At 41.2% G+C, this 24,587-nt stretch overlaps 1 protein-coding gene across 8 annotated transcripts in view; it reads left to right on the top strand.

Annotated features, from left to right (window-relative positions):
- Window positions 1-21,298, top strand: part of AFF2 (ALF transcription elongation factor 2) — a 475,172-nt gene extending 453,874 nt beyond the window's left edge. For all 8 annotated transcript variants that reach the window (XM_033116400.1, XM_033116364.1, XM_033116409.1 and 5 more), the window contains 5 exons: window positions 3,829-3,900; window positions 4,253-4,346; window positions 6,701-6,753; window positions 12,249-12,439; window positions 17,010-21,298. In XM_033116400.1, the coding sequence (XP_032972291.1) occupies window positions 3,829-3,900; window positions 4,253-4,346; window positions 6,701-6,753; window positions 12,249-12,439; window positions 17,010-17,131 (532 nt within the window). In that variant the 3' untranslated portion in view covers window positions 17,132-21,298. The remainder of the gene's footprint in view (window positions 1-3,828; window positions 3,901-4,252; window positions 4,347-6,700; window positions 6,754-12,248; window positions 12,440-17,009) is intronic.
- The last annotated feature ends 3,289 nt before the right edge of the window (window positions 21,299-24,587 follow it).

Here is a 24,587-nt window from a genome sequence, read left to right as displayed (position 1 = left end):
GGATTTCTGTTATAAAGCATGTTTCCTAAGAATTTTACTACCTTGGTTATTAAAAAGGGAGGGGCACTATTCTAACACAAACTTGGCATTAAGGCCGCAGGTGTGGAGTACTTTCCCCATATCTGGAATTTAAGGGAAACAGATGAGGTGGTAGCAGGGGGCAGAGTAGAGATGAGAGGATGAGAATAAGAGAGGGTATATTAACTGCACAGATTATTAGTCTCATTTGCATTTTAAATGAAATTTTCTGGCCTGTTGGTCTTGGCAGAGTAGAATTTGTGGGTAGTCAAAAACTTTCTGGAAGAAGGAGAAAGAGAAGAAATTATATCCATTCTAGTGTTTTCCAGTAACTTGCAGATATTTGTAAAATAATTTAATCCACCTCTGAATAGTGGATATGGAGCATCGTTCACTGGATCGACTAAATAATTGCTTTGGATTGAGTGAGCCCTTCTTTCTCTGACAGGCCCTAATATTGTGCTCACCTCTGTCTTGATTAACGATAATGCCAGGCTTGGATTTTACTATGTGGCTTGTGTCTGCATAAATGCTTACAAGTCTGAGGACACTTGTACCTAAACATTTAGACAAACACTGGACAAATTTAGCATGCATATTTTCCCAGGAAAGCATTCCAAAATGTCTAAAGAATGTGAACTCTGATGAAGAAAAAAAAAAAAAAAACAACGATGCTTACATGGAATAAAAAGATTTTGTTAAAGCCACAAAAGTAGGGAGCTCATGAGGAAAGCTTCAGCCTGGCCTTGCCAGGCCAGGCAACCATCTTTGGTTTTTCTCTGCTCTGTGCATTGTGCAAAGTATCTCTCCTACTTTATGCCCTTTGAAAGCCACCACTGCTGTTCTGTAGCTTTTAAGGGGAAAATGGTTTCTCAGTGTCTATTCAAGGCTGCACATGGTTGTCAAAGATGCTCCAGATGAAAATTCTGGCAAAAATTATAAGCATTAAAAATTGAGGGAAAACATTCATGAACAAACATGGAAAACATTCATGTCCTCTATTCATCCCAAAATGCAAATTTTAAAAAGGCACTTTTTAAATTAACAAGAAAATGTAACAATGTTAATACCTAGTGTTAGTGCACACACACACACACACACACACACACACACACACACACAAATATTGGAGAACTAGGCCGGTCCTATGCTGCTGGTGAGTGTGGAAATTGATCATTGTAAACAGGAAAATTTGGCATTGGGTAGGAAAACCTATACAAATGAGCATTCGCATCTTTTGAGCCAGTAACTCAACTTCTGGAAATTTGAATTTCCTCTACTGAAGAAAATAATTGTAAGAGTAGAATGAGTTATCTGTATGGTGTTCAGTTTGGCATATATTATAGCACATAATTAGAAGCAAATGAAATAATAATAGAAGCGTAATTAATTATATCTTAGTACCCTCCACAGAATACTTTGCAGCCATTGAATTGCAACAATGATGGAGACTATGTATCTGCATTAAAATGTTTATAATATGATGTTAAAGTAAAAGCAAGCTGCAGAATTATATACACATTACCTTTCTGACCATGAAAAGCATGTTTCTGCATGTGGACCAACATGGAAGGGAAATGAGATCATAGCTGTAATGGGGTGAAATTATGGGTGTTTTCCCTCTCTCTAGATTTTTCTTTCTTATTCATTTTCTTGTAGGAAAACGCATGCTCTCTTAAAACTATAAGAGCAGGACATCAGATTTCATTTTTGGTAAAAATGCAGTGTGAGCTGTTGAGTAATATTTATTTCCATTAGAAAACAATGCTTTCCCCTTAATTATTTACAAAACATTCTTTCTTTCTAAGCACAGTTTATTTTTGTTTGTTTTTCATCATGTGATAGTTTACTCTCCAAAGGAGTATGTTTCAGTGGAACCTGGTGAAAGTCAATGAAGAATTTATGGGCATTCACTTTCAAGTCAATATTTTTAAACTTGATTTTGAGTTCATTATAGATTCACATGCAATTGTAAGAAATGATCTAGAAAGTTCCTGTGTAGCCTCACCCAGTCTCCCTCAGTGGTATTGTCTTGCATAATTATAGTACAATACCACGACCAAGACTCAGACATTGATAATCCGTGAACTTTATTTAGATTTCACCAGTTTTACATGAACTCCTTTGTGTGTCCTGTGTGTGTGTGTGTGTGTGTGTGTGTGTGTGTTTACACTTACTGTAAAGTGTATGTATAATTCTTCTTTACAAGAGAAATTTCAGCTGGGCATCAAAAGAGCTAAAGCATCTAGGTTTTATGATCCTTTTAAGCAATTGAAGTCCCACTATCAAGTCCTTTCAAAAGTGGCTGCAATTAGAGGGTAACTGTAATATGAATGTAGTTTTTAGTAGTGTAATATTGTGTTAAAGAGATCTTGTATTACTCTTTCCCCAATAGTATGCTGACTACAGAGAGAGAGAACCCCATTTCTTCATTCAAGTAATTATAGTCACTCTGAGCCTTAGGAATCTGCAGTGGAAATGTATTTGTGAAAACAAGTGGGGCATTACAAAAACTTGACATTTCAGTGATCCAATTGTCAAAGGCAGATTTATTACATAATAATAATAATCCCTTTGCTTAACATTGCAACAACAGGAGGGACCCACTTGAAGTGCACAGGTCCTTTTGTTGGGAAATGTTCATTCAGCAGAACTTGGAAGTAAATGGGAGAGCAGGGGGTTAGAGTATGCTGGGGGAGGCGAGTGTTGGGGGGCAAGCCCAGGGGCCACTGCTGTTCTGGGGACACTGATAAAATGAGGAGTTCATGGTACAAGTGCAGCGTGCCTGCAAGTTCTCCATCACCTTCTCGTAAATGAGACCTAGTCCAGGCTGCCTACACACTTCAACTTCCTTCTGCAACACTGAACTTTGGTACTTATTCCGCCACAAGTACCTGTGAAATTGCATTAAAGCTCAGACAATGATTTTAGGCAATGAATTGATGTTCAAGAATCTAAATGCCCAGAATGGAATGTGCTCAACTAGAAGAAAAAAAAAAAAGGAATTATTCAACCTTCGATCACCCTAGTGTGGAAAGTTACAATTAAAGAGAATGGAAAGACAAAATATACAAGCACCATAAATTAAGGGTGCTCAGACCTTCAAATGCTGTGAAATTGACCTTCCTTTGAAAAAGAAAAAAAACACAAAACCACTTTCTATAGGAATATATTTCAAACCTGAGCCATTAGAAAAGACCTTTTTAACTGTGTGATTGTGGTTTCCCCATTGCTCACGTCCGACATAGTTGTATATTATTTACCTCATCTGTCAAACTCAATGGAGACTGACATTTGTGTCCACCACACATTGAAAACCAATAATATTTAGCTAGAATGCTCCTAGAAACAACATTTATACACACAGCAAACCAAGAGTAATTCCACGGTACTGTATTAGAATACAGGCTCCGGATTTAGCTGACTTCTTAGAGCCAACTTCTTTTATATATTTATAAAATATATATAACATATTATATATATATATATATAAATATATATATATATATTTCCATCTTTTTTTAAGTTTTCAAAATTTATTTTTCAATTACCATTGATATGCAATATTATATTAGTTACAGGTATACAAAACAAGGTCACCTCAGTGCCATGGTGACACTCTTTTGATTGTCATTTTGTATGTTTTCAAAACAGCATGGCTTTGCCGCATGCCCTAGTCAGTCCTCCCCCACACCCCCCCCCCAGAGCAAATGTGGGGCTAACACATTCAGAAGATGGGGATACCAATCACTTGGGGACTTTCTGAAAGGTAATACAGAGCCCACTTGAGCTTGTCCTTTCTCTTCAAAGGTATGCAATGAGGCTGAAGAACTTTGCAAGCCCCTTGGCTTCAGATGGGGACAAAAAGCTGGCGGTACTATGGTAAGTCTCAGGGAGGCCATGAGGAAATGGCTGAAATGTCACAGAAGGATTTGAAAACTCCAGATGAACTTAAGCTGCTTATGCCAGGTCATTATTCTTGTTTTCCATTAAAGTATTAAAGGATAACTAATGGATGTCTTCAGTTGCTCAGTAAACATTTGCTCTCCTAATTTATACCCTTATCTAGATGGGATTTTAATGCTGACCCCTTCTCTTTTAATTTTTTTATACTTGTGTTCCTCAATAACTGTAGGAGTATAACTGCAAAATATGAATCAGCGTTTTGGTTTTTTACAGTTTCCAGGTTTCATTAAGCACTGGCATTAACATAATCCTTTCCTTATCACCACAGCTACCGATGCTTATCACTTCTCTACTTGCGGATGTTTAAGCTGAAGAAGGACCATGCTATGAAGTACTCCAGATCACTGATGGAATATTTTAAGGTAATCCTTATTTTGTATAATTTATAGGTACTGGGTGATTAAATCACGAATGAGACATGGCAGGCATGTTATTAAATGCCAAGGTTGTTGCTGTCAAAGGCTTAATCTCCAGCGGACCATGGCTGTCCCATCTCTCCTTTGGGGCTCAGCAGAGAGCTTAGGTTTCATTTGATTCCAGGGAGAGAAGGTACAATAGTGCAATCCCCTGATTATTCTCTGGACTGACCAAATGGCCCTCCGCAACTTCCCAGTTGCAGTCAGGGAGATGCTACCTTCTTCCCCACCTGGCATGGTGGACCCACATGCCGGGGACACAGCTTGTGACTGTAGCTATGTCCAGCCTTCTGTTAAATGAGAAGCTAGTCCAGAAATTGCTCAGCAGTGAGAGAAGTCACTGTGGCCACCCTGGGCTCTGGATGGGGCGGGGGTTGGAGAGGGCAGACATTCATACCCCACAGAGCCATTTGACCATGAGGAGTCTTGCAGTATAGTGGTTGCACTTGATACATCTGATTATTTTGATTACCAAAATCATCAAACACGCAAACAACAAATAAATAAATCTGCCATCTACAGAGCTGGAGTTTTTAATTTGCAAGCAGAAAAAAAAGGACAATTCAACCTCAAAATGCAATGCCAAAATTTGGGAATGAGCCTGGATGAAAAATGCAAGCAGCAGCCTGGTGCTAGGCCTGGCCATGGTACCAGATGCCGCTGGCTTGAGGGTCAGTGGAGCTTCTGCTGCTTCTGCCCCTCAACCATGGTCATGATAAAATTGAGGAAGCTCAGGGCTCCTGTTGGGCTGGTCTCAAAAGAAAAGAACAATTTTTTTAACTAATTAATTAATTTAACTTACTTATTTGCCAATTGCATGACACTGCTTCGCTAAATTGCACCAAAACAGTTTGAAATGAATCAAATCATGACCTTACATCCATCATCCAAACCCAGTGAGTGTCAGTGCACAGCTGTATGAGAATGCTGGTAAGGACACTCTTCACCAGGTATTATTCGGTGTGACCCTTAGGCTGTAAAGCTAGTGTTCGTGTCGGTGAATAGGGTCAAATGCAACAGCTGCCCATCCCTTCATATGTCTACTGTTCCAACCTGTGATCTAGAAAGGTGGTTCTTAAACTTGAGAGGGCATCCCCATCCCCTGGAGGGCTCGTGAAACCAGAGTGCTGGGTCCCATCCCCCAGTGTCTGATACTGTAGGTCTGGGATGGGGCCTGAGAATTGGCATTTCTAACAAGTTCCCAGGTAATGCTGATGCCACTGGTTTTGTGATCACACTTTAAGAGCCACTGCTCTAAAATCTGTGCTCAGGCCTGTCCTGTGTAGCTTTTGGGGCATTACAAAATACCAAACAGATGTTAAATGACTCACTCCCCTGGTAGTGCATTGAGCTTCTTTGAGATTAAAAACGAGTCGGCAGAACATACCTTAGGTGTGAGTTCTCTGCGTTCCAGAGAAGTGCTGCATTCTCACTGGGCTCCTAAAAGTGCTGACTCACTATAGCACCTCCTTTGCAAAGGGGGCTGGGCAGGAACACAAGAGGCAGGAGAGGAGCATAACCTGGCCATGAGGACAGAGAGGCAGGCCTGAGTCAGGCTCAAGGCCACAGGTGTCCAGACCCTGTGCTACTTGGGCTCCAACGTGGTGAGGTCAATCTAATGAGCTTAGTGTCAGGAGTCCCTACACTCCACAAGTGTTTGGCCCTGAAAAAACAGAAGGCCCGCTCTTTAAACCAGTCCATTCTATCAGAGGAAAATAACGAACGTTCAGCATTCCATTGCAATGCAGCCGTGGACCAGTTGCATTGCTAAATAGTGAAAACTGTCAGCCATGAGGATTTGCATGTAAAGATAGCAAATCAAGTTGAGTCACAAAAAACCAACCACAAAACCACTGCTTGGTCCTGGCACATCTCTAGGATATCAGAATGATAGCCCACCTTGCATCCCAGGGAAAAGTTTGCAACTGTAGCTAAAGGTTAAGAGCTTGCCTATGCTCTGAAGAGCTTGTTTTGCAGAATAAATTTCAGATGAGGATAATTAAACCACTTCTTGGAGAACTGAATCTGATTTCACTGGGCCTTTTAGTATATAAGATTTTTCATCAAGTAACTTTCATGGTCCTGATTGGAGCCCACTAATTATCCTAACCAGCTATTTTCATTGAGTGTGTGTTGTGGTGTGCTGATGTGCAAATACATCGGAGCTCTGCTAACGAAACAGGAGGCATCCCAAAATGCTGCAATCAATATTAATGTACTCGAAATCACACTTCCATCTGTTTCTGAATTAATAAAACACAAATAGATGTCCTTATTTCCACCCCCTCTCTCTCTTTCAGCAAAATGCTTCAAAAGTCGCTCAGATACCGTCTCCATGGGTAGGCAATGGAAAGTAAGTATCTTATGAAAATTGCTTTTTCAGAAAATGAGTGATGTAATAGACCCCAAATATTTTGTATTGACAACTCAGAAGCGAAGGTCAATTCTGAGACTACAGTAATTTTCGTACGCACAAAATTCTAGTTAGGTTTCAGTTAATGGCAAGACAGAAAAGTTCAACATGATCTGATTCCCAATTTCTTTAACTATTTGATCTTGAAGCCAAATTATGGCCATAAAAATATCTTTTAATGAGATGGCAAGCACCATGCCATTTCTAGGAGGTAAAAGTTAACTTCGCTGCTGTGATTTTTCAATGATTCACCCAGTAATGAAAGACCAAAGAAATATTCATTGATATGTGGTAAGTGCTGTTTAATAAAACCAAAGGCATAATAGTGCTGAAAATGGGAAGGCACTTAGTCAGCCAATTATCTGAGCCTTCATGATGATTTTTATATTAATACTAGAATACCCTGACCTAAAATATAAAACCATCTCCTATAATGCTGATTGGAGTCTCCGTGAACTCCCCCATTCTCACGGCCATATTTAGCACGGTATGTGTTTGGGGCAGCTCATTCTTCCAGCCGTAAGGTGGGTGTCAGGAAACCCATTGATCTGGTCCTGATGCTGCCCTTGGCTTCCAAGGTAAGCTAAGTGAGCCCCTCCCTCTGTGTGGCTTTGTTTCTCCATCTCTAAAACGAAAGGGCTGGACCTGATGACTTCTAGTCCCATCTGACGAGCTGTTCCTTCTAAGAGGGCAGTTTTAAATCGTAGTTCTGTCTCAGCCATGAGCTGTCTATGTGCCTGCACTTACTTGCTTGAGCTTTAGTTTCTCCTCTGATCCCAGTACCTCCCTCACCACTCCAAGCCAGGAGTGGGAAGGGAAACTAGATGATTGTGGGCACGTAGTTACGCAAAGTGTTGCTTTTTTTTTTCATTTTTCGTCGTTTCAAAATCCTTGAGTCTCTGATCAAAACATTTTCTTTGAGAGTAACAGTCTCCTCTGCCACTTTATAAATATCTGCAAAGCACACTCCCAAAGCATGATGAACTCTAAGATCATAAAAACGTTCAGAGTGAGGGAACGGCTCCATTAAAAACTATGTGTTAACTTAATTACTGTATTAAAAGCAAGTACCATTTAAATTGTTGAATGAGGCCTTAGTCTTACATTGACGAATAAAAGCGAAAGAACGCTTCTCTCTGGAAGTTCAGAAAATAAAAATAACCATTGAAAGGTCCAGAGAAAGCTATTTTCTCTGAGCACAAAGTAAATCAAGGGCAAGTTCAGGCAAGCAACCATTAAAGGTTCACTGAGTATATATATATATATATATATATATATATATATATATATATATATATATATATTCCTAGGCTTGTTAAGTTACATTGAAAGCTTCCTGAAATGATTTTTTAAGCAGCTTCTGTCTGAAGAAAGCACACTCCTTTGGTAGGCCACAGAAATTCTGAATGAGACGACTCAAAACAATCGCCCAGGGGTCACATCCTGTTCATTCTGCAAACACTTTGGCCTATTTCCTTATGAGGGGCTGAGGACACAGCTGAATTCGATGTGATTCCTATACTCCAGAAGCACACAAATCCAGTGGAGGATGGTGACATAATGTGAACAAAGTTCTGTGGAAGCCCAAGAGAAAGAGAGCAAGCAAGCGAGCTTGGGCCTCCCTAGTTAGGGAGGGTTTCTTGTCTGCAAGTAAAGATGATATTACCTGGTTTCCCCAGTGATTGAGGATAGCTGGCCCCACAGAGAGCATCTCAGAGCACCTTTCAGACGGAGCACCCCCTGACCCTCAGGACTGGGGTAAGAAAGTGCAAAGAAGCAGTTGATAAAAGAAGAAGAAAATTCTGCTTGCTATAGAGCAGGGGTTGGCAAACTTTTTCTGTGAAGGGCTAGAGTGTACATATTTTGGAATTTGTGGGCCAACAGGCAGAACTGAGGTTATTATATAGAGAGAATATAAGAGAAAAAACAAATTTCTGCAAAAATTGACTGATGAAATTCAAAATATCTTAACAGTGAAGCACAATTTTTATGCTATAGGTCTACTAAGGAGAAGAATGGAATTTTTTAAAAAGATAACATTTTGCTTCATTGAGGTTCAAAGTTGGTGTTCCACTCTCATCAAATCGATTGCAAATGATCATTCTTTTCAAAGCATTGTAGCACACAGGCCTTACAGAAACAGGTAGTGGGCCGGATTTTCCGACCCCTGATGCAGAGTCATGAAAGCCACGTAGTAGGCCGTTTAAAGGGCTGGGCAACAATTTCAAATGTCACACAGAGAGAATAAAGAGGACTAGGCAGGCTATGTAATTGTGAAAGAAGGAGGCCATTGGAGGCCTTTAGAGGAGCTGTTTCAGTAGACAGGTAGAAAATCGAAAGAAGGAAGGGGGTACAAAGGGCTGCTGGGGATGGGGCAGGGAGCAGTGGAACAATGTGGAATAGGGACATTCGAGGAGGACAATGGGAGAGCGAGCCCTGCAGATACCTGGAGTTCATTCAACAGCAACCACCTCGGAAGTGGGTACCCGCCTGCTGAGTCCAAGGAACAGCAAGGGGGTGAGTGTGGCTGAGAGCTGAGAGGCTGGTGGGTTGGACCAGGATGATAATGGTGGAAGTGGTGGGAAGTTTGTACTTGTTTGTGCATGCTCATTTGCATGTGCCACAGACATGTAAAGGAAAGGACAAGATCTGCAAATAGAACCACAGAAAGAATACAGGACGAGGAACCCCAAGCAGTGGGGAGAGCCAAGTTGGAGTTGGAGTCCCACCGAGATGAGTGCTTTCAGCCAGAGTCACGATTTCTTAGGCAGGTTTTCACTTTTTACATTTCATTAGTACAATGTGGTGTGCAGATGTGCTCATCAGAAGGTCAGCCCATGGAGCCTCATGTGAGATCAGTAATGACTGAAAGCAAACCCTAGCTCTCCTTGAGTCCATTACTTCGAAGAAAGTAAGTAGGAAGTGGAAGACAAAGAAAGCTTCTCAATAGCACTGCAGTGTTGTAAACTGAAAAGGCTTTTTCAAGATGTACAAGGTCAACAGAGGTGATTTGTTTTCCCTTGTGACTTCTGGACACGATTGGAAATCATTGACTCCAACCTTTTCTTCCAGTTGAGGAAAGGCCCAGCGAGGTGATGACACTTGCTCAGGAGCACACAGCAATTTATGAAAGAGCTAGGGCTGAAATCCAGGTCTCCTGGGATTCCAGTACTTCTTTCCCAACACCAGTGCGACACCTGACAGCTTCACAGTTTTCTCTAGAAATTACAAATGAGTACATATTCCGTTCTTGCCTTAAATTGACATTTGAAAATTAATGACCAACACTGGGGAAACGCTAGAAAATAGCACCTGAAACCTGCTGTGACAAAGAAATCCAGCATTCTCTGCTTTGTGTGTATGTGTCATTAGCTCACCCTTCTGTACCTAGGTCCCTTAGCTTGGGCAGCTCCCCATGGCACCCCTGACTTGAGAATAAATCTTTCTATCAAGAAGTAGCAAACCAAACAAATACATTTATAGACACAGAGAACATATTGATGGTTGCCAGCTGGTAGGGGTTTTGGGGAGCTGGGTGAAAAAGAGGAAGGGATGAAGAAGTACAAATTGGTTGTTACACAGTAGTCATGGGGATATAGGGCATAGCATAAGAAATATAGTCAATAATATTATAGTAATTATGTATAGTGTCGATGGGTACTAGATTTGTTGGGGTGATAGATGAGAGAGGGAGGGGGACAGAGTGAAAAAGTTGAAGAGATAAAGAAGTACAAATTGACAGTTGCAAAATAGTCATGGGGATGTAAAGTACAGCATAGGGAATACAGTCAATGATATTGTAATAACTATAGTGTGGTGTCAGATAGGTTCTAGAGTTATCGGGGTGATAACCTTCATAAGTCATGTAAATATCTAACCATTATGTTGCATACCTGAAGCTAATATAATCCGTCAACTGTAATTGAAAAATGAAACAATTATTTTTAAAAAAAAATATATCAAAACAGCTCAGAAATTACAAACCTCCACACCCTCTTACACCAGACAAGTGCAAAGCAAGTGTGAGGATCCACTTTCCCCCTCATACCAGAACATGCCAGAAGGTACATAGTCTGTTTGCGGAAATGGACCAAAGCTCTCCTGTAGCTATAGGCACAGCGTGCGTGAGTCTTGAGGCAAGTATGAGTTTGAATTGCTCCCAGATTGGGTCAGCAGCACTTGGACATTTTGGGACATTGTGATGGCGGTACCCCCAGATCCTCTGCATGGGCTGCCTGTCCTGGGGTATGTCCATTCTATGAGCAGGCTTAGTTCTGAAGAACACAGGGCACTCTGGAAATCTGGAGTTGCCAAAAGCAGCAGCTGGTAAAGGCGATGAGGAGTGAGACAGGGTTCCTTGGTGGTGTGCGGGGCTGTATTTGGAGGAATGAAGAGGAGATTCCTTCAAACATGCCGACTTAGGGAGTCCCAAATTCAGCGTTCTCCTGTTTGTTTTACTCCCCGTCCCCCAAATGTTCAATCATAATAAAGTGGTGCATTTTCCTGGGCAGCTGTTCACAGTCTGAGTGAAGGAGGATAGGGAGGCTGCGGGTGCACACACACCTATGCCTGGACTGACCTAAATCCAGGCCCTCCACGCTATGTGCAGCCAGCAGGTGACTCCTTGTTGCTGATATTAAACAATTAAACAAAAATTTATCTGCGAACATTGCTACTCCCCAAAGTAGGAATGCTAAAGACGTCTCTCTAAACCAGCATACAGGTGCACAGTGAGCAATTAACAGCTATCCCTGTAGCATGACTTAAAGAATCCTAAAGAGATCTTCCAGCTTCCCTAATACTGCTCCTTGGGGAGAAGAGGGGAGCTTTAAGAATTGCACTTTGCTTATTGTGGTGAGTGAATTTGGAATGAATCGTCCTTGGGTTTCCACAGAACACTTTGATAATAGACCAGTATCGCACATCAAGATTTTCTAAATGCCAACAGCCGTTCTGGCAGCAGGTGGAGAAATCATCATAGTTGTTGTATGGTCATGGGTAGAGTTAATGCCAGAGAAAGACTCACCCAGCTCCTTCTGGTATTCTAAAATGAATCTACCGATAATGCATGGCGTCATCCATGATGGCCAGAGGCAGGGAGACTCAGTGTTTAACGTTAGAAAAGGAGAACAGCTCATTGTATAGTCTGGTGCTGTAGTCCTGTGTTGCTTGGTCAGAGGAGGCAGGAATGGTCCACGCTGGGGCCTCTGGAGAAACTTACCATGCTGACAAAAGTTATCGGATGTCCTTTGATAAGAGTCATTGGGAGGTGGGAACAAGCTCCACTCCACTTGGGCTTCATATATGTTCACCACGCCAAACCTCACTGTGACATATGGTGTTCTCATGAGGTCCCAGTGTGACGCGGGAGGTCTCGAACCCTCTGTCACTCTTCCCAAGCCGCTTCACAAGACCTGTCTCTTCCCATTCCCCAGGAACACTCCATCCCCAATGTGTCTCAACAACGTCTCTCCCATCAACGCCATGGGGAACTGTAACAACGGCCCTGTCACCATCCCCCAGCGCATTCACCACATGGCTGCCAGCCACGTCAACATCACTAGCAACGTGTTACGGGGCTACGAACACTGGGACATGGCCGACAAACTGACAAGAGAGAACAAAGGTATGCTCACGTGCTCTACCCAGAGCTCACAGGCTAGGGTGGAGTCAACTGTACTTCGAACGACTTGACTTTTCCATGGTCACCTTATCTTTGTCTCTCTAATGTCCAAGGCTTAGATGAGAGAAGAGGGGGTTAACTCTGGGCTGACCCAGTGACCAGGTTTTGCTGAGAGAATGATAAAAACCTGGGACTTCGTTCTCTTCTACAGCTTACACTAATCTGAACTGTGATGTGTTGGCAAATGCCTGTTTCAGATTTTCACTCCATGGTAAGGATCGATACAGAGAAACAGAGGCAAAGGAAAAGAATAATTTGCAAATTAATTAAGATCCCGTTGGCTTCTGTTGTCAACTTTTTTTTTTTTTTTTGAGAGGTGAGGTTGAACTAAGGCCTTCTACCTTCATTATAACCGTCAATTCCACAGGGTACATGATAATGTGGCTTGAATTCAGGAGCAAAGGCCAAAGCTCAGCTCGTGTTTTTAATACAATGACAGCTGGGATGAAGGATCGGGCACCTGTTCATGGTAACAGTTGAGGTTTGCTACAAAACAAATGCAAGAAGAGTGAATCAGTGGTCTTGGGTGACTCATGCTGCCATCTGTGACCCTAGCTGTCACATAAGTTTATAATGAAGTCTCACTATCCTAGTGAAGGTGGAAAGTAAAAATAAACTGTAGTTTTGTCCTGGCCATTTATTCGACTTGGCTGATTCTGGCCCGGGGGGGTGGGGGGTCACAGACAGCCCCTCTCCAGTCAGGGTGGGGACAGATGTGGGCCTGTCAGAATCACACTGCAAAGAGGTAACCAGCAATTTGGAGCAGTAGAACTGTCTGGTGAGGAAGAGGGAGGCATTAGTATCGCACATGGTCTGCTGGCTGCTGCTGGGTAAGTTGCATGGAGTGGGCCAGGCAGAGGTAGGGCTTTCCTGGAATCAGGCTGAGGCTGCAGGCCACCTAGATGCAGATGGAAGTTCCCATGGGTTTGACCCCAAAGGACTTACTGTGCCTTCTAGCCCAATTCTTCTCCCAAGCCCAGCCACAGTCCTCACAGCCCAGGTAGCTCTCCTTTCCTTTCCACTGTGGTCCCAGGACTCCAAGCCTGCTTCTCTTCTCTCTGCAAAGCTGCTGCTCTAATCTCTGGGGTGGTTTTCCCCAGTGCCTGATTATGGAGTGAGGCACAGTCTTCCCACCCTCCTCCTTGCCGTACCTTTCAAACTGCATTGCTGAGTGTGTGGAGACAGTCCCAGTGGGAATGGGAAGGGTGCAGATTTTGAAGCCTGATCATCTAAGTTGCAATCTTGCCTGAATCGTGCCCTGGCTGGGTGACCTCAGGGAAGTTACTTAAATCCGTGAGCTACTTCCTAGCTTCCCTCTCTATAATGGAAATAAGAAGGAGAAGGAGAAGAAGAAAGAAGAAGATGAAACTACTCCAAAGGATGATAGAGATGGGTTGAATGAAATAACATGTAAAGCACCTAGCACAAAATAATCAGGTGCAGGTAGAAATCCTACAGATATTTATTCTCTTCCCTTGGTCCATATGATTGCATATCTCTATAATGCAAAGATTCTGTGGCTATTAGAGCACATTCCATAATTTGAAACTCCAACCCTCAACCCAGCTATAATTTTGCACTGACTTCTGGGATTATTTGTAAATATTGGTTACATGAGTTTGTGCGGTAATTTTTATATGCTAGGAACTACATTATTTGCTTTATCATTTGTTGTCTCATTTATCCCATGTCGTAAATGAAGAAATTGAGGCTCAGTGAGGTTAAGAAACTTACCCATGATATCACAGCTCTTAATGTTGGAAGCAGGAATTGAATCTAAAACTGTCCAATTCTGGAATCTGAACTCTTAACATGGGCTACACTGCCCATCTAGAGAGTGATACCATATTTCCCTGAAAATAAGACCTAGCCAGAAAATCAGCTCAAAAATTAGTATAAGACCCGGTCTTATTTTACTACAATATAAGACCGGGTCTTATCTAACATAATATGATATAAGACTGGGTCTTACATTAATTTTTGCTCCAAAAGACGCATTAGAGCTGATTGTCTGGCTAGGTCTTATTTTCGGGGAAACACGGTATGAATAATGGGTCCTCAGAGACCTTCAGTCAGCCCCTGCCCTCAGTTACCTGAGTCATGGGCAAGTCTTAATTTGTCTAATTTTCTAGGCTTCTGGAAATCCAAACAACTGATCTAGATAAACAGGCCCATCCAAAGGTTCTAGAACAGCAAGCGAAGGCACACACATCTTAAGACTTGCCTAGCTCGTCTGCCTCCACCACTATCTTATTTTGTATTGGTAACTGGAGGGCAGCTCAATAGTTATGGATTTCCTTCATAATTGCATCCACTTTCAAAATCTGTTAAAGTAATTTCTTCTAAATTAACTGCAGAACTTCCCCGGAGCAATGTGGTGGTTATGCTGATGTTCAAGTAAGATGGCGCTAAGCTTGTCTTTAGCACAGTGTGTCAAGGAGTTGTTAAATTTCCTCCCTAACATTGAATCAAAACAACTCTGTCACTCTACCAGCAGAAGAAAATGTATCCTGGGAACGTTGTCGTTGCTGTCATTGCAGACTAGGGAGAGGACCTAGTTTGGAATCTTCTGTTTGCTCCCTTGAGTTTCATACACTTGTCATTTCTGAACTGCTTAAGAGTTGGGGATGCTTCCCACATCTGACTTGGCCACATAGAGATGGGACAACTGAGGAGCTTCCCTTTGAATTGGTATCCCACTGCATCCCACTGGAGACAACCGTGTATTTCCACCTTTTCCCACCCAATTGTGCAATGGAGAGGATTGAGGCTGGCTCTCTCAGTGGAAATTCTCCACTTCCACCCCATGTCCACCCACCCATACAGCTGCAGATGGCTTATTGCAGAAAATGTGGATGCTAAAATGGGCCAACGGGGCTGATGCCGTTCTCTGGCCTTTGGTCTAGAAGCCCTGTTCCCCACCTCCCCAGCTGCTTCCTTGAAGCAGTTATTAAAATGGTGACCTGGATAGCTAGTTAAGAATGCCACAGTAGGCTTTGTATAGAATACCCAGGGGACATCCTGGCTCCCATGCAGCTCACATTCAGTCAACAATGACTAGGTCCTTTCACAGTTCCCTTAATATTGTATTACATAAGAAACTATTTTAGATGCCAAAAATAATTTACGCCTTTATCAGCAGAAATGACTTTTATTGCATAGTACAAGTTAAAAAGTGTCACATAATCAAATGAAGTTGATATCTACAGCAGGAGCCCATATGTGAGACATAACATGTAGAATATGTGACATACCATCTGCTAGGCAATCAAGCTCATGGAACCCATGCATGGAATTTGCTTTCCAAGAAGGCAAGAGAGCATCCTGACTACTTTAAGGTAGTCTCCAGCCTCCCTCCAGATCCCTCACCCTCAACCGGCATGGGCGTGATTTCCTGTTGGCTGAGTCTGCCTCCTCTGTCAGGAGCTAATAAAGGAGATGACTGGGAGCCCTCTCATAACCGAGATCAGTGCAGTGCTAGACAAATCAATTCAGATGTGGAAAGGGGAAGCCTAGCTAGTTTGTAGACATCATATAGTCTTTCCCACATCCCCCCACCGCACCCCAAAGCAGAGCTTGGGCATTCTTACCATCCATGTCCTGGTGGGTGGGGGAAGTTGTTATGTGACACATACTTGCAGGTCTTGTTTCTTCCCTGAAGGAAATAAAGCTTGGCAATAAGGCTTACCAAATTAGATGTCTCCTAGACATTTATTTGGCCTTAGATGCTGACAGCTATCATTGCTGTCCAAGTTCACTGGCTATGTCTGTATTGTGCTAAGAAAAATCAGTAAACCCAGTTCATTTACACAAAAGGAAAAGAGAATACTTTCAGTTCGATGACACACAGAATGACAGACAGCTTGATATCTTATTGACCATAGTTCCTTACTGTGTTTTGTATAAGTGTCCTTTTCTAAATATAAATTTATAATATGTAAAAATATAAATTTAATATGTAATATAAAAATATATTTAAATGCACTTTATGTATATACATCATTTATGTATATGTAAATATATATTATGTAAACATCTAAATATATAGACAAATATATTTTTATTTTTAATATATACATATTGTGACGTATGTGCATATATATGTGTGTGTGTGTGTGCGTGTGTGCGTGTGTGTGTGCATATCTCACAAACCTCCACAGTACTGGAATGTACTTGTAGAATCACAGTCTGAAAATATATATAGTGATTTGAAAAAACTTACTATGAATTAATAGATTTAAATGAATTTGTGTTGTATTAATCACAGTAACACAAACATTATGCTGCAGAGCGTTTGGAGCTAACTAAAGATTAAAATAATAGTGCTTGGTGTTCATATGGAGTTTGGGTTCCCTACTGGCTGATCCATAAATTTTTGTTGAATGAAAGAGCAATGAATAACTTTTCCAATTTCCACATGATTGTGTTGTTGCGTGAAGGCAGCTTAAGCAATTTGGTGTATATTTTCATGATATCATTTAAAGACCTCACCAAGGTATGTTCTGATTTTCAGAATTCTTTGGCGATCTGGACACGTTGATGGGGCCCCTGACGCAGCACAGCAGCATGACCAACCTTGTCCGCTACGTTCGCCAGGGACTGTGTTGGCTACGCATCGATGCCCATTTGTTGTAGTGGGTGCTCCCCCATCGCCAGCATTACCATCCATCACTCTACCTCTACCAGAGCACCGATGGTCACTGGTGGAACTCCACTCATTTGGAAAAGTTTTCTTGGATTATGTTTGTTTTTATGCTTCTTTTGATATCTGTGAAAAACAAAAAAAGCATTGTAAGTGGACACTACAACTTGAGAACAGTGTATGTTTTATTACTTAGTCATTTTTTAGTATTTTATATGCATTTCTTAGATCCCACCATCCTTTTGTGCTTGATGAAATGACAGTGTTCTTTTAAGTCCTTATAGCATTGTTTTAAGTTCACACACACAACCCAAAACAAAGAATGGAATGCACTTGTGATAGTAACAGGTTCCTGAGAAATGAAACCATATATATATATATATATCCTGCAAAGATTCAAATTTTCAGCAATAGCCATTCCCCAAACTGTACTCTTATGTCCAGAAAAAAAAGTATTTCACAATCTGTTGTTAAACTTTTGTGGTTCCCACAGACTCAATCTTCAGGTGAGGATTTTCATTGTCAAAACCCACTGGTTAGATGTTGTAGCAACACCATTAAATCAAGAGTATTAAGAAAATAAATGAAACATAGCAATGCCACTCTTAAAATGATACTATGGCACACAACCAGAGGATTTTTTGGTTTTTTTAAGCATCCCTTTACTGATTCCCTATTTTTAAAATTTTAATGATGAGGAGTGGCAACATTTATTTCTACAACTTTAAGGCATCAACTGGCATAAATATTTTTGAACTCTGTGATTTGAAGCGTAAATCCTCACCTGTGATTCTCTTTGTGTAAAGCTCTCCTTTTGAGGGGCATTTTAGTGGGTACATACCCTAGTAGCCAAAATGCTACACTCCAGTTTTAGAGATGAGAGATAGGAAGTCTGGAAAACATCCAAGGAATTCACACCTCTGCCTCTTTTGCAGTTGGTAGGTGTATCCAGAATTGGCAGGATTTTTTAAATTATATTTTGCTCAAATCTCTGGAAACAAAAGTCAAGTTATCACTACCTAGAAGTAATAACATACAGTTTGCTTCTTAGTGGCTTTAAAATATGGACTTCCCCAATAATTATCTCCATTTTCTATTTACAGGGTTTCTTTTGTTCTTCTTTCTTTTATATTTCTTTTATTTTCCTTTTTGAGGGGGGTTTATTAGGTTCTGACTGAAATACAATCACTGATTTTATTCAAGTCTATATTAGTATGAATCATTTCCATTAAAATTCCAAAGAAAACTCCAAACTCTAAGTAGTAGCTAGCCTTTTAACAAAACAAAAACAAAAAGAAAGAAAGAAGAAAAATGAGTTTTGGGGTAATGTTTCACCCTAGGGTGCTTTGAAGGAGCGCTGAACATTGGGAACAGCTCACCTAATTTGGACATTTCCGTATCAGTTGCAACTATCCCCACCCCTTATGATACTCTGCATTCATTTTATATCCCTAAACATTACAATGTAAATATCACCTTTGGTGTTCCAGCTCACCAGAAGAATCCCCCACGTGTAGTAAACACTATCCATACATTAGTTCCTCATAATTACTTGCCGGTATATAATTCCATGTAGCCTTTAATCTGCTGAGTTACTGAATTCTGTTCACTGAGTTATGACCAGTTAAATAATAGATAGATGCACACAAAAGATGCAAACTTGTATGATTTTTAAAGCAAGTCATGCGAGTCTATGATTGGAACAGCAAGGGATCACTCTGCACTCATTGTCAAGTTTAGCTATATCCCCAGTTGCAAAAGAGCCAGACTTGAGCTCCGCTCTGGTCATCTTTGAGTTTAAGGCCCTTTGTTGTATAATAAGGTTGTGGAAGTTTACTCCAATGGCTGAGGCCAGATTGTTAAAAGGACTGCTGGAAAGTTCCCAGCAGCTGAACCCAGCACTTTTTATGCTCCCAATGTGGTTGAGCTTCACCGTTCACAGTCTCAGCAACAACACTCACACATACAGACACACACACAGATAAATGAAACCTGAGAGAATCTTTTCTGAGCCTCTTAAATGAGGAAAATGATTATATGAAAGACTCTGAACACCCAAGGTGGGTGTCACATATAAAACTTAAGCCGATGGCTTTGCAGTGACTCAAGTTCTCTGTTTGTTTTTAATGGCTTACCAGGTAGAGTGCCTGACTATTACTATATAATGAAGCCGACTGGTTTGACATATAAGTTCAACATAGACCACAATCCTAGACCATCATGGATTTAGGAGCAGATTCTTCTTGAAATTAAATCTCCAGAAACTAGACATTAGAATGCTAGGGGAAGTTTCCCAGGGAGACAGGCATATTGCCTCATGGATGAATGACTTGTAGCTCTAGTTTCAGTGAGTCATTATATCTACTTTACATACAACAGGGAGGTAGCAGAGAATCCTGCTGCCTGATGTCACCTCTGGTGGCTGAGTGTAGTGTGTGCCAAATCAGCAGCATGATTATCAAATCTGACAGTCGAGCTCAGGATCACCACCAGATTATTTAGTAGACCCATTGGTAAAGCAGCTTAGAAACCAATTAAACACGGAGGATGAATTGCCTTCCTGTCCCGGGAGATGAGACGTCTTTTGGTTTCATGATTAAGGATTGTTGCTGTTTTCTAGGCACTCTATTCATCACATTGTAAATGGTGATGTGTGTCGTAGGTGTGCAGCTATTTAAGGGATTGAGATAGTTTGTCAAGTTAATCTCTTCAGTGTACCAGTTTGTGGGAGGGATACAAGACATGTGGATGGCAGTGACAGATCCTACCTCAAGACCTTGAGGGAGGCTTGGTGAGACACATCTCAATAAGCACATGGAGGTAGGGTAATGGGCAAAACAACGAGCAGCTCCACCTGAGCAAGTATACAGAAGGATCTCAGCCCTGCAACGTGACCCAGGTAGGGCCACCGCTATGCCTTCCTTTGTTACCCAAGCTCCAACCACAGAGAGTTTGACGAGTTTGTGTTATGATGTTGGCTTGGCTTTGTAATTTTAATTAACTTTGGATTTTTTAGTGGTTTTGTCATATTACTGTCTGAGTTTGGTAGGTAGGATTAATTTGAAAAGAGTATACTAGTGTGGTCCTCGGGGTAGAATTAGCCATAAGCATGTTGTTAGCCAGCCTGTAGACTGTTAATTACTTAATAATCTCATTGGGAAAGTACTAGTAGTTTTATATTTGGATGACATAATTGGAAAAGCAGATTAGCTGCTGCTAACTTTTAAAAGACTTGAGGTTGGGATGCCTTTTTTCCATGTAATGACATAAAAAGATTCAAATCTTCAGTCAGTACCAAGTTGCTAAATTAGCAAACACATTTCCTCAAATGTGTTTTGTTGAGTTTCCAAATGGATGAATTTTTGGACATTACATCAGTAAATGCATTGGATTCGGTCTGCATTGGAAAGATAGTTATTCTATGGTATCTTTCCCAAAGCTATCTAATTCGGATTTTGTTTTATTCAAATTTGCATCCCAGAGGTTGAAGTTGGAAAGCATTTTTGAAGGCAGAATCGATTTAGCTGTGAGGGTGATGATGCCCTCATGTACTTCTCAACAGACATGATAAAATTCACCTGCATGAGTTGGCAGGTGGGAGAACCAAACTGGATCACTGGGTAGGACTACTCAGTAAGGCGATGAACTGCTTGCTTAGAGAAACACCACTCACTATCCCCATTGAGAAAAAGTGTGGCAAGATGATAGAGCTACACAATATCAAACGAATGGGTCCATTCAGTGCCCTCAAATTCAATTCTGTGGGGAAAAAATATTGAGCCAGTCGTCACTGCGCTGTTATACGACTGGTAGACTAAGTTCTTCTTTGTCGTCGTAGTCGTCATTGTTGTTGTTGTTGTTGTTGTTTCTCATTTCCACTTGCACAGCCTTATTCTCATAATTAAACTCTGATTCATTTTCTCTCTGGTGTTAGGAAACTCCAGCGACAGAAATGGCATCTGTGTATTGATAATCAGCATTTACCCTGGCAGGAGGCTAATCGGATAGGCTGGTTCCAGACATTAATCTTCCCATCTGATATTTTTTTGGGGAAAAAAATATTAATTCCCTTTCCATTCTCCTCCTCACAGATCTAGAAGCCCTCTTTACCAAGAGCATCACATTTTCCTGTGTAATCCATCGACTCAAAGAAAATTGCATTGTGGGGACGGTGGAGGGGGCTGTGGGTGGGGGGTGGAGGGTAGGGATGCCCTTCCAGGCCAGGCTGCAGTTCTTGCCCCTTTCTGCTTCTGACATGAGATGTTAATGAATCATTCATCAGGCTCACATTGGGTTAGGGGACACTAAACTGCTTTTCTGATCCATGACCAATCATCGTTCTTCTAAGAGATTGGAGCTTTGCTGTTTCATTAACTGTGCAGTGTAGACTAATGGTGTTTAATAAAAATCATTCAAAATTTCAAACTCTTTTGCCAGTGACCTCAATTTTGTTGGCTCTTTGATTCGTACCAGACTTTGAGGAGGGAAGGGGGAAGCAAAGGAAGCCTGCCTGATACCAGGCCCCTGGCAGGATGCTGCAGTGGCAAACCCGTTGCCTGCCAGCACTTACAACAGTGGCATTCAGACCATCTGTGGAAAGCCTGAAGAATGCCCCAGTGGATGCTTTCAGCTGGGGATAGTTTGTTTCTACTGTCATTGTTCTCCAGCCTCTGCAGCAGGAAGTCAGCTGCCATATCCGGAGCTTAATAAGAATTGCAAATGTTTTACCTGTTTGGTTTTGGCCTGCATCACTCATGTGGCTACCAAATAGGAGAAGTGTGTCTGACAGTAGAGCCCAGTCCAGTGACAATGGGTAGCTAAAAGCATCCCACATGCTCATGCCCTTCTGTGGCTCTGCAGTACTTGTGAAATTAGTGGAAGAGCAGCCCCTGCACAGGAAGCAGGATTGGAGAAACTCCCAAAGAGACTGAGTTGGTGCCCCATTGCCCAGATCAAGAGCTAGCTTCTTTTTCAGTCCGCCTGGCATGCACTCACTGATATATTGGTCAAATGTTTAACAACCAGCTCTCTGAGACGAGAAAGCACTTGATTTGTAGCATTTGCCAATTTCCGTGGTGTAAATACGCATACCATGGCTGATTTCAAGCTGCTAACGACAATGTCACTGAACACAGAGTTGGGAAGAGATGCAAGCAAAATCGGGAGACAGGGCGTACCAGCTCCAACACATACTGAATGCAGTCAGTCAAGAGGCTTTGGATTTCACACTTCTGTTCATGTAGACAGACAGACACACACACACACACACACACACACACACACACTTCTACAACAAACTATTACATCATTTTCAAATATGAATCAGTCCTCTGTGAATGTAGGTAGTTTCTGATGATGCCCTCAAGGTATGAGTTTTATGCAAGAAAAGGCTGAAAAGAATGAAGCCTTCTTGAGCCCATTGCGAGTGAGTGGTCTGGTCATCTCCACATCCCTAAGGTAAAACGGAAGTGAGATAAGCACTTAGAAAGTCCTCATGGTTGGTTTAAAATAAGTATAGGTGAGTGTTCTTTTTTTTAAAACGTCCAAGTGGCATTTCTAACTTGTAAATGTAACTTGGATAAATTATTTGCGATTGCCCCTTCTAATGACAGCCTTTGTGTGGTTAGGAAACATAAGGGCCTCTATGGAGACTAGCACAGTCCCAAATGTATTGTGTTGTTTCTCATAAGACGGAAACTCAGCAATTCTCCCTTCTCCCCGATGTTGTCCAGGAGTTGTTGATATTAGTTATTAGGGACCGAAGTTATTCATTTAACATGTGTTTTTAGTTAAAAGTACCTACTTAACTGTCCTAGCTCTGAATTCAAACCAGAATCTCCTGTATCAATTACATGATTAATATTCAGAAATAATCATCCAAACCCAAATAATTCCCTTTTCTACCCAATATAAAGAAAACCACGGTCACTAACAAGAAACTATAAACTTCAGTGTATTTTTCTAAGAGAATGAGGTTTTCATTAAGGACACACACACACACACACACATATACACACACAATCTTTTTCATTACACCTCCTCATCATAAATCATCCTGAAAGTAGAATAGAAAGTCTCAAGGGAACTGTTCTCCTGGTCCTGTGCATCTTTTGCAGTTAATAAGAGGTTCGCATCTGGAAAAGTTGAAGAATTTGCCCTAAAATCCTATTTTTCTTAATACTTCTGTGTTATGTCCAAGCCTATGCCCTCAGTGGAATGTTAGCCCTGGAGATCCATATCTTACTCTTTCTTTAGGCCTTTTCTTTTGCCCTTGCAGCCCTTTCTGTGGCCAGCACAACAACAAGGTTTGGGGAGGTATTCAATCCCCTCGTAGTATTCCTGCAACGCTTGTCCTGACTGGAGAATGGTAACATCTGGGGCTGGTTTAATTGACGTTTACACTCACACAGGGACTTGGAGTCCCCCTAGGCAATGGACCGGTTTGCATGGATTCAGCGAGTGAGAATTGTGTTCATCATCATCCAGTGATTCCCTATTTCAAAATCATCCTCACTAATCAATCACATTCACCCACAAATATTACAAATGAGATTGATTTTGTCTCAAGATGATTTGTCACATAGTTTTCTTCCTGGATGATTCTACTCTCTGGATATATTAGAAAGAGAAACATGAGATTAAATCCCTCACATTCATTCAGTTCTACAAATTGCTGTTTTTATTCCTATTTTCATTGGAGTAGTGCTTCTGAAGATCGTTTGATATACTATTGTCTTTGGATAAAATTAATACATCAAAAGTGAGCCCAGTAGAGATGCTATGCTCAGAAGGCTCCTTGGGATCAGAAAATTCATAAAATTCTCCCCCTTGGCACACTTGGTTAGTTAAGTGGCATATCCTTAGGATTCTGTAAAAAAAAAAAAAGATACTCTTTTTTTCCTTCAGTTCTGTAGTCGTGGTGATGGTTGTTACTTGTTTCTCTCTCTCTCTCTCTCTCTCTCTCTCTCTCTCTCTCTCTCTCTCTCTCACTTTCCTGCTGAGACTCTTTCTTTCTCTAAACAAATGAGCAGTTGAATTAAACGTGAGCTTCTGAATTATACTTGTTCATGCTTTAAAGACATACAGATTAATAAAAATAGTTGTGTTCTGGTTTAAAACATGCCACCTGAAAAGGCATGTTGTATTATGAAACCATATTATAATAACTACATTATTACATGGCAGTATAAATATTAGTCTGCTGAATTCATTTGTCCAATTGTATAACTTTGTGGAGCAGTGTTTTGACCTTTATGACATAATTTTGGAGCAAGTAATGTGGTTGTAGGCAGATGAGACAGTTTATAACAGGATTTTTCAATGAACTTTAGATGGAGGCCTGGCAATTGTAAACGTCTTCAGATGTTGCTGTAACCATTATAGATATGAAGAATAAATTTCTGTTCAAGAAATTTCCCAGAACACTTCAACACTTCAGTCAAGCTGTTT

The sequence above is a fragment of the Rhinolophus ferrumequinum genome, chromosome X (assembly GCF_004115265.2).
Source record: "Rhinolophus ferrumequinum isolate MPI-CBG mRhiFer1 chromosome X, mRhiFer1_v1.p, whole genome shotgun sequence".
Lineage (NCBI taxonomy): Eukaryota > Metazoa > Chordata > Mammalia > Chiroptera > Rhinolophidae > Rhinolophus > Rhinolophus ferrumequinum.
The sequence above is the reverse complement of the archived record's forward strand: the minus strand, read 5'-3'. Positions and strand labels throughout refer to the sequence as shown.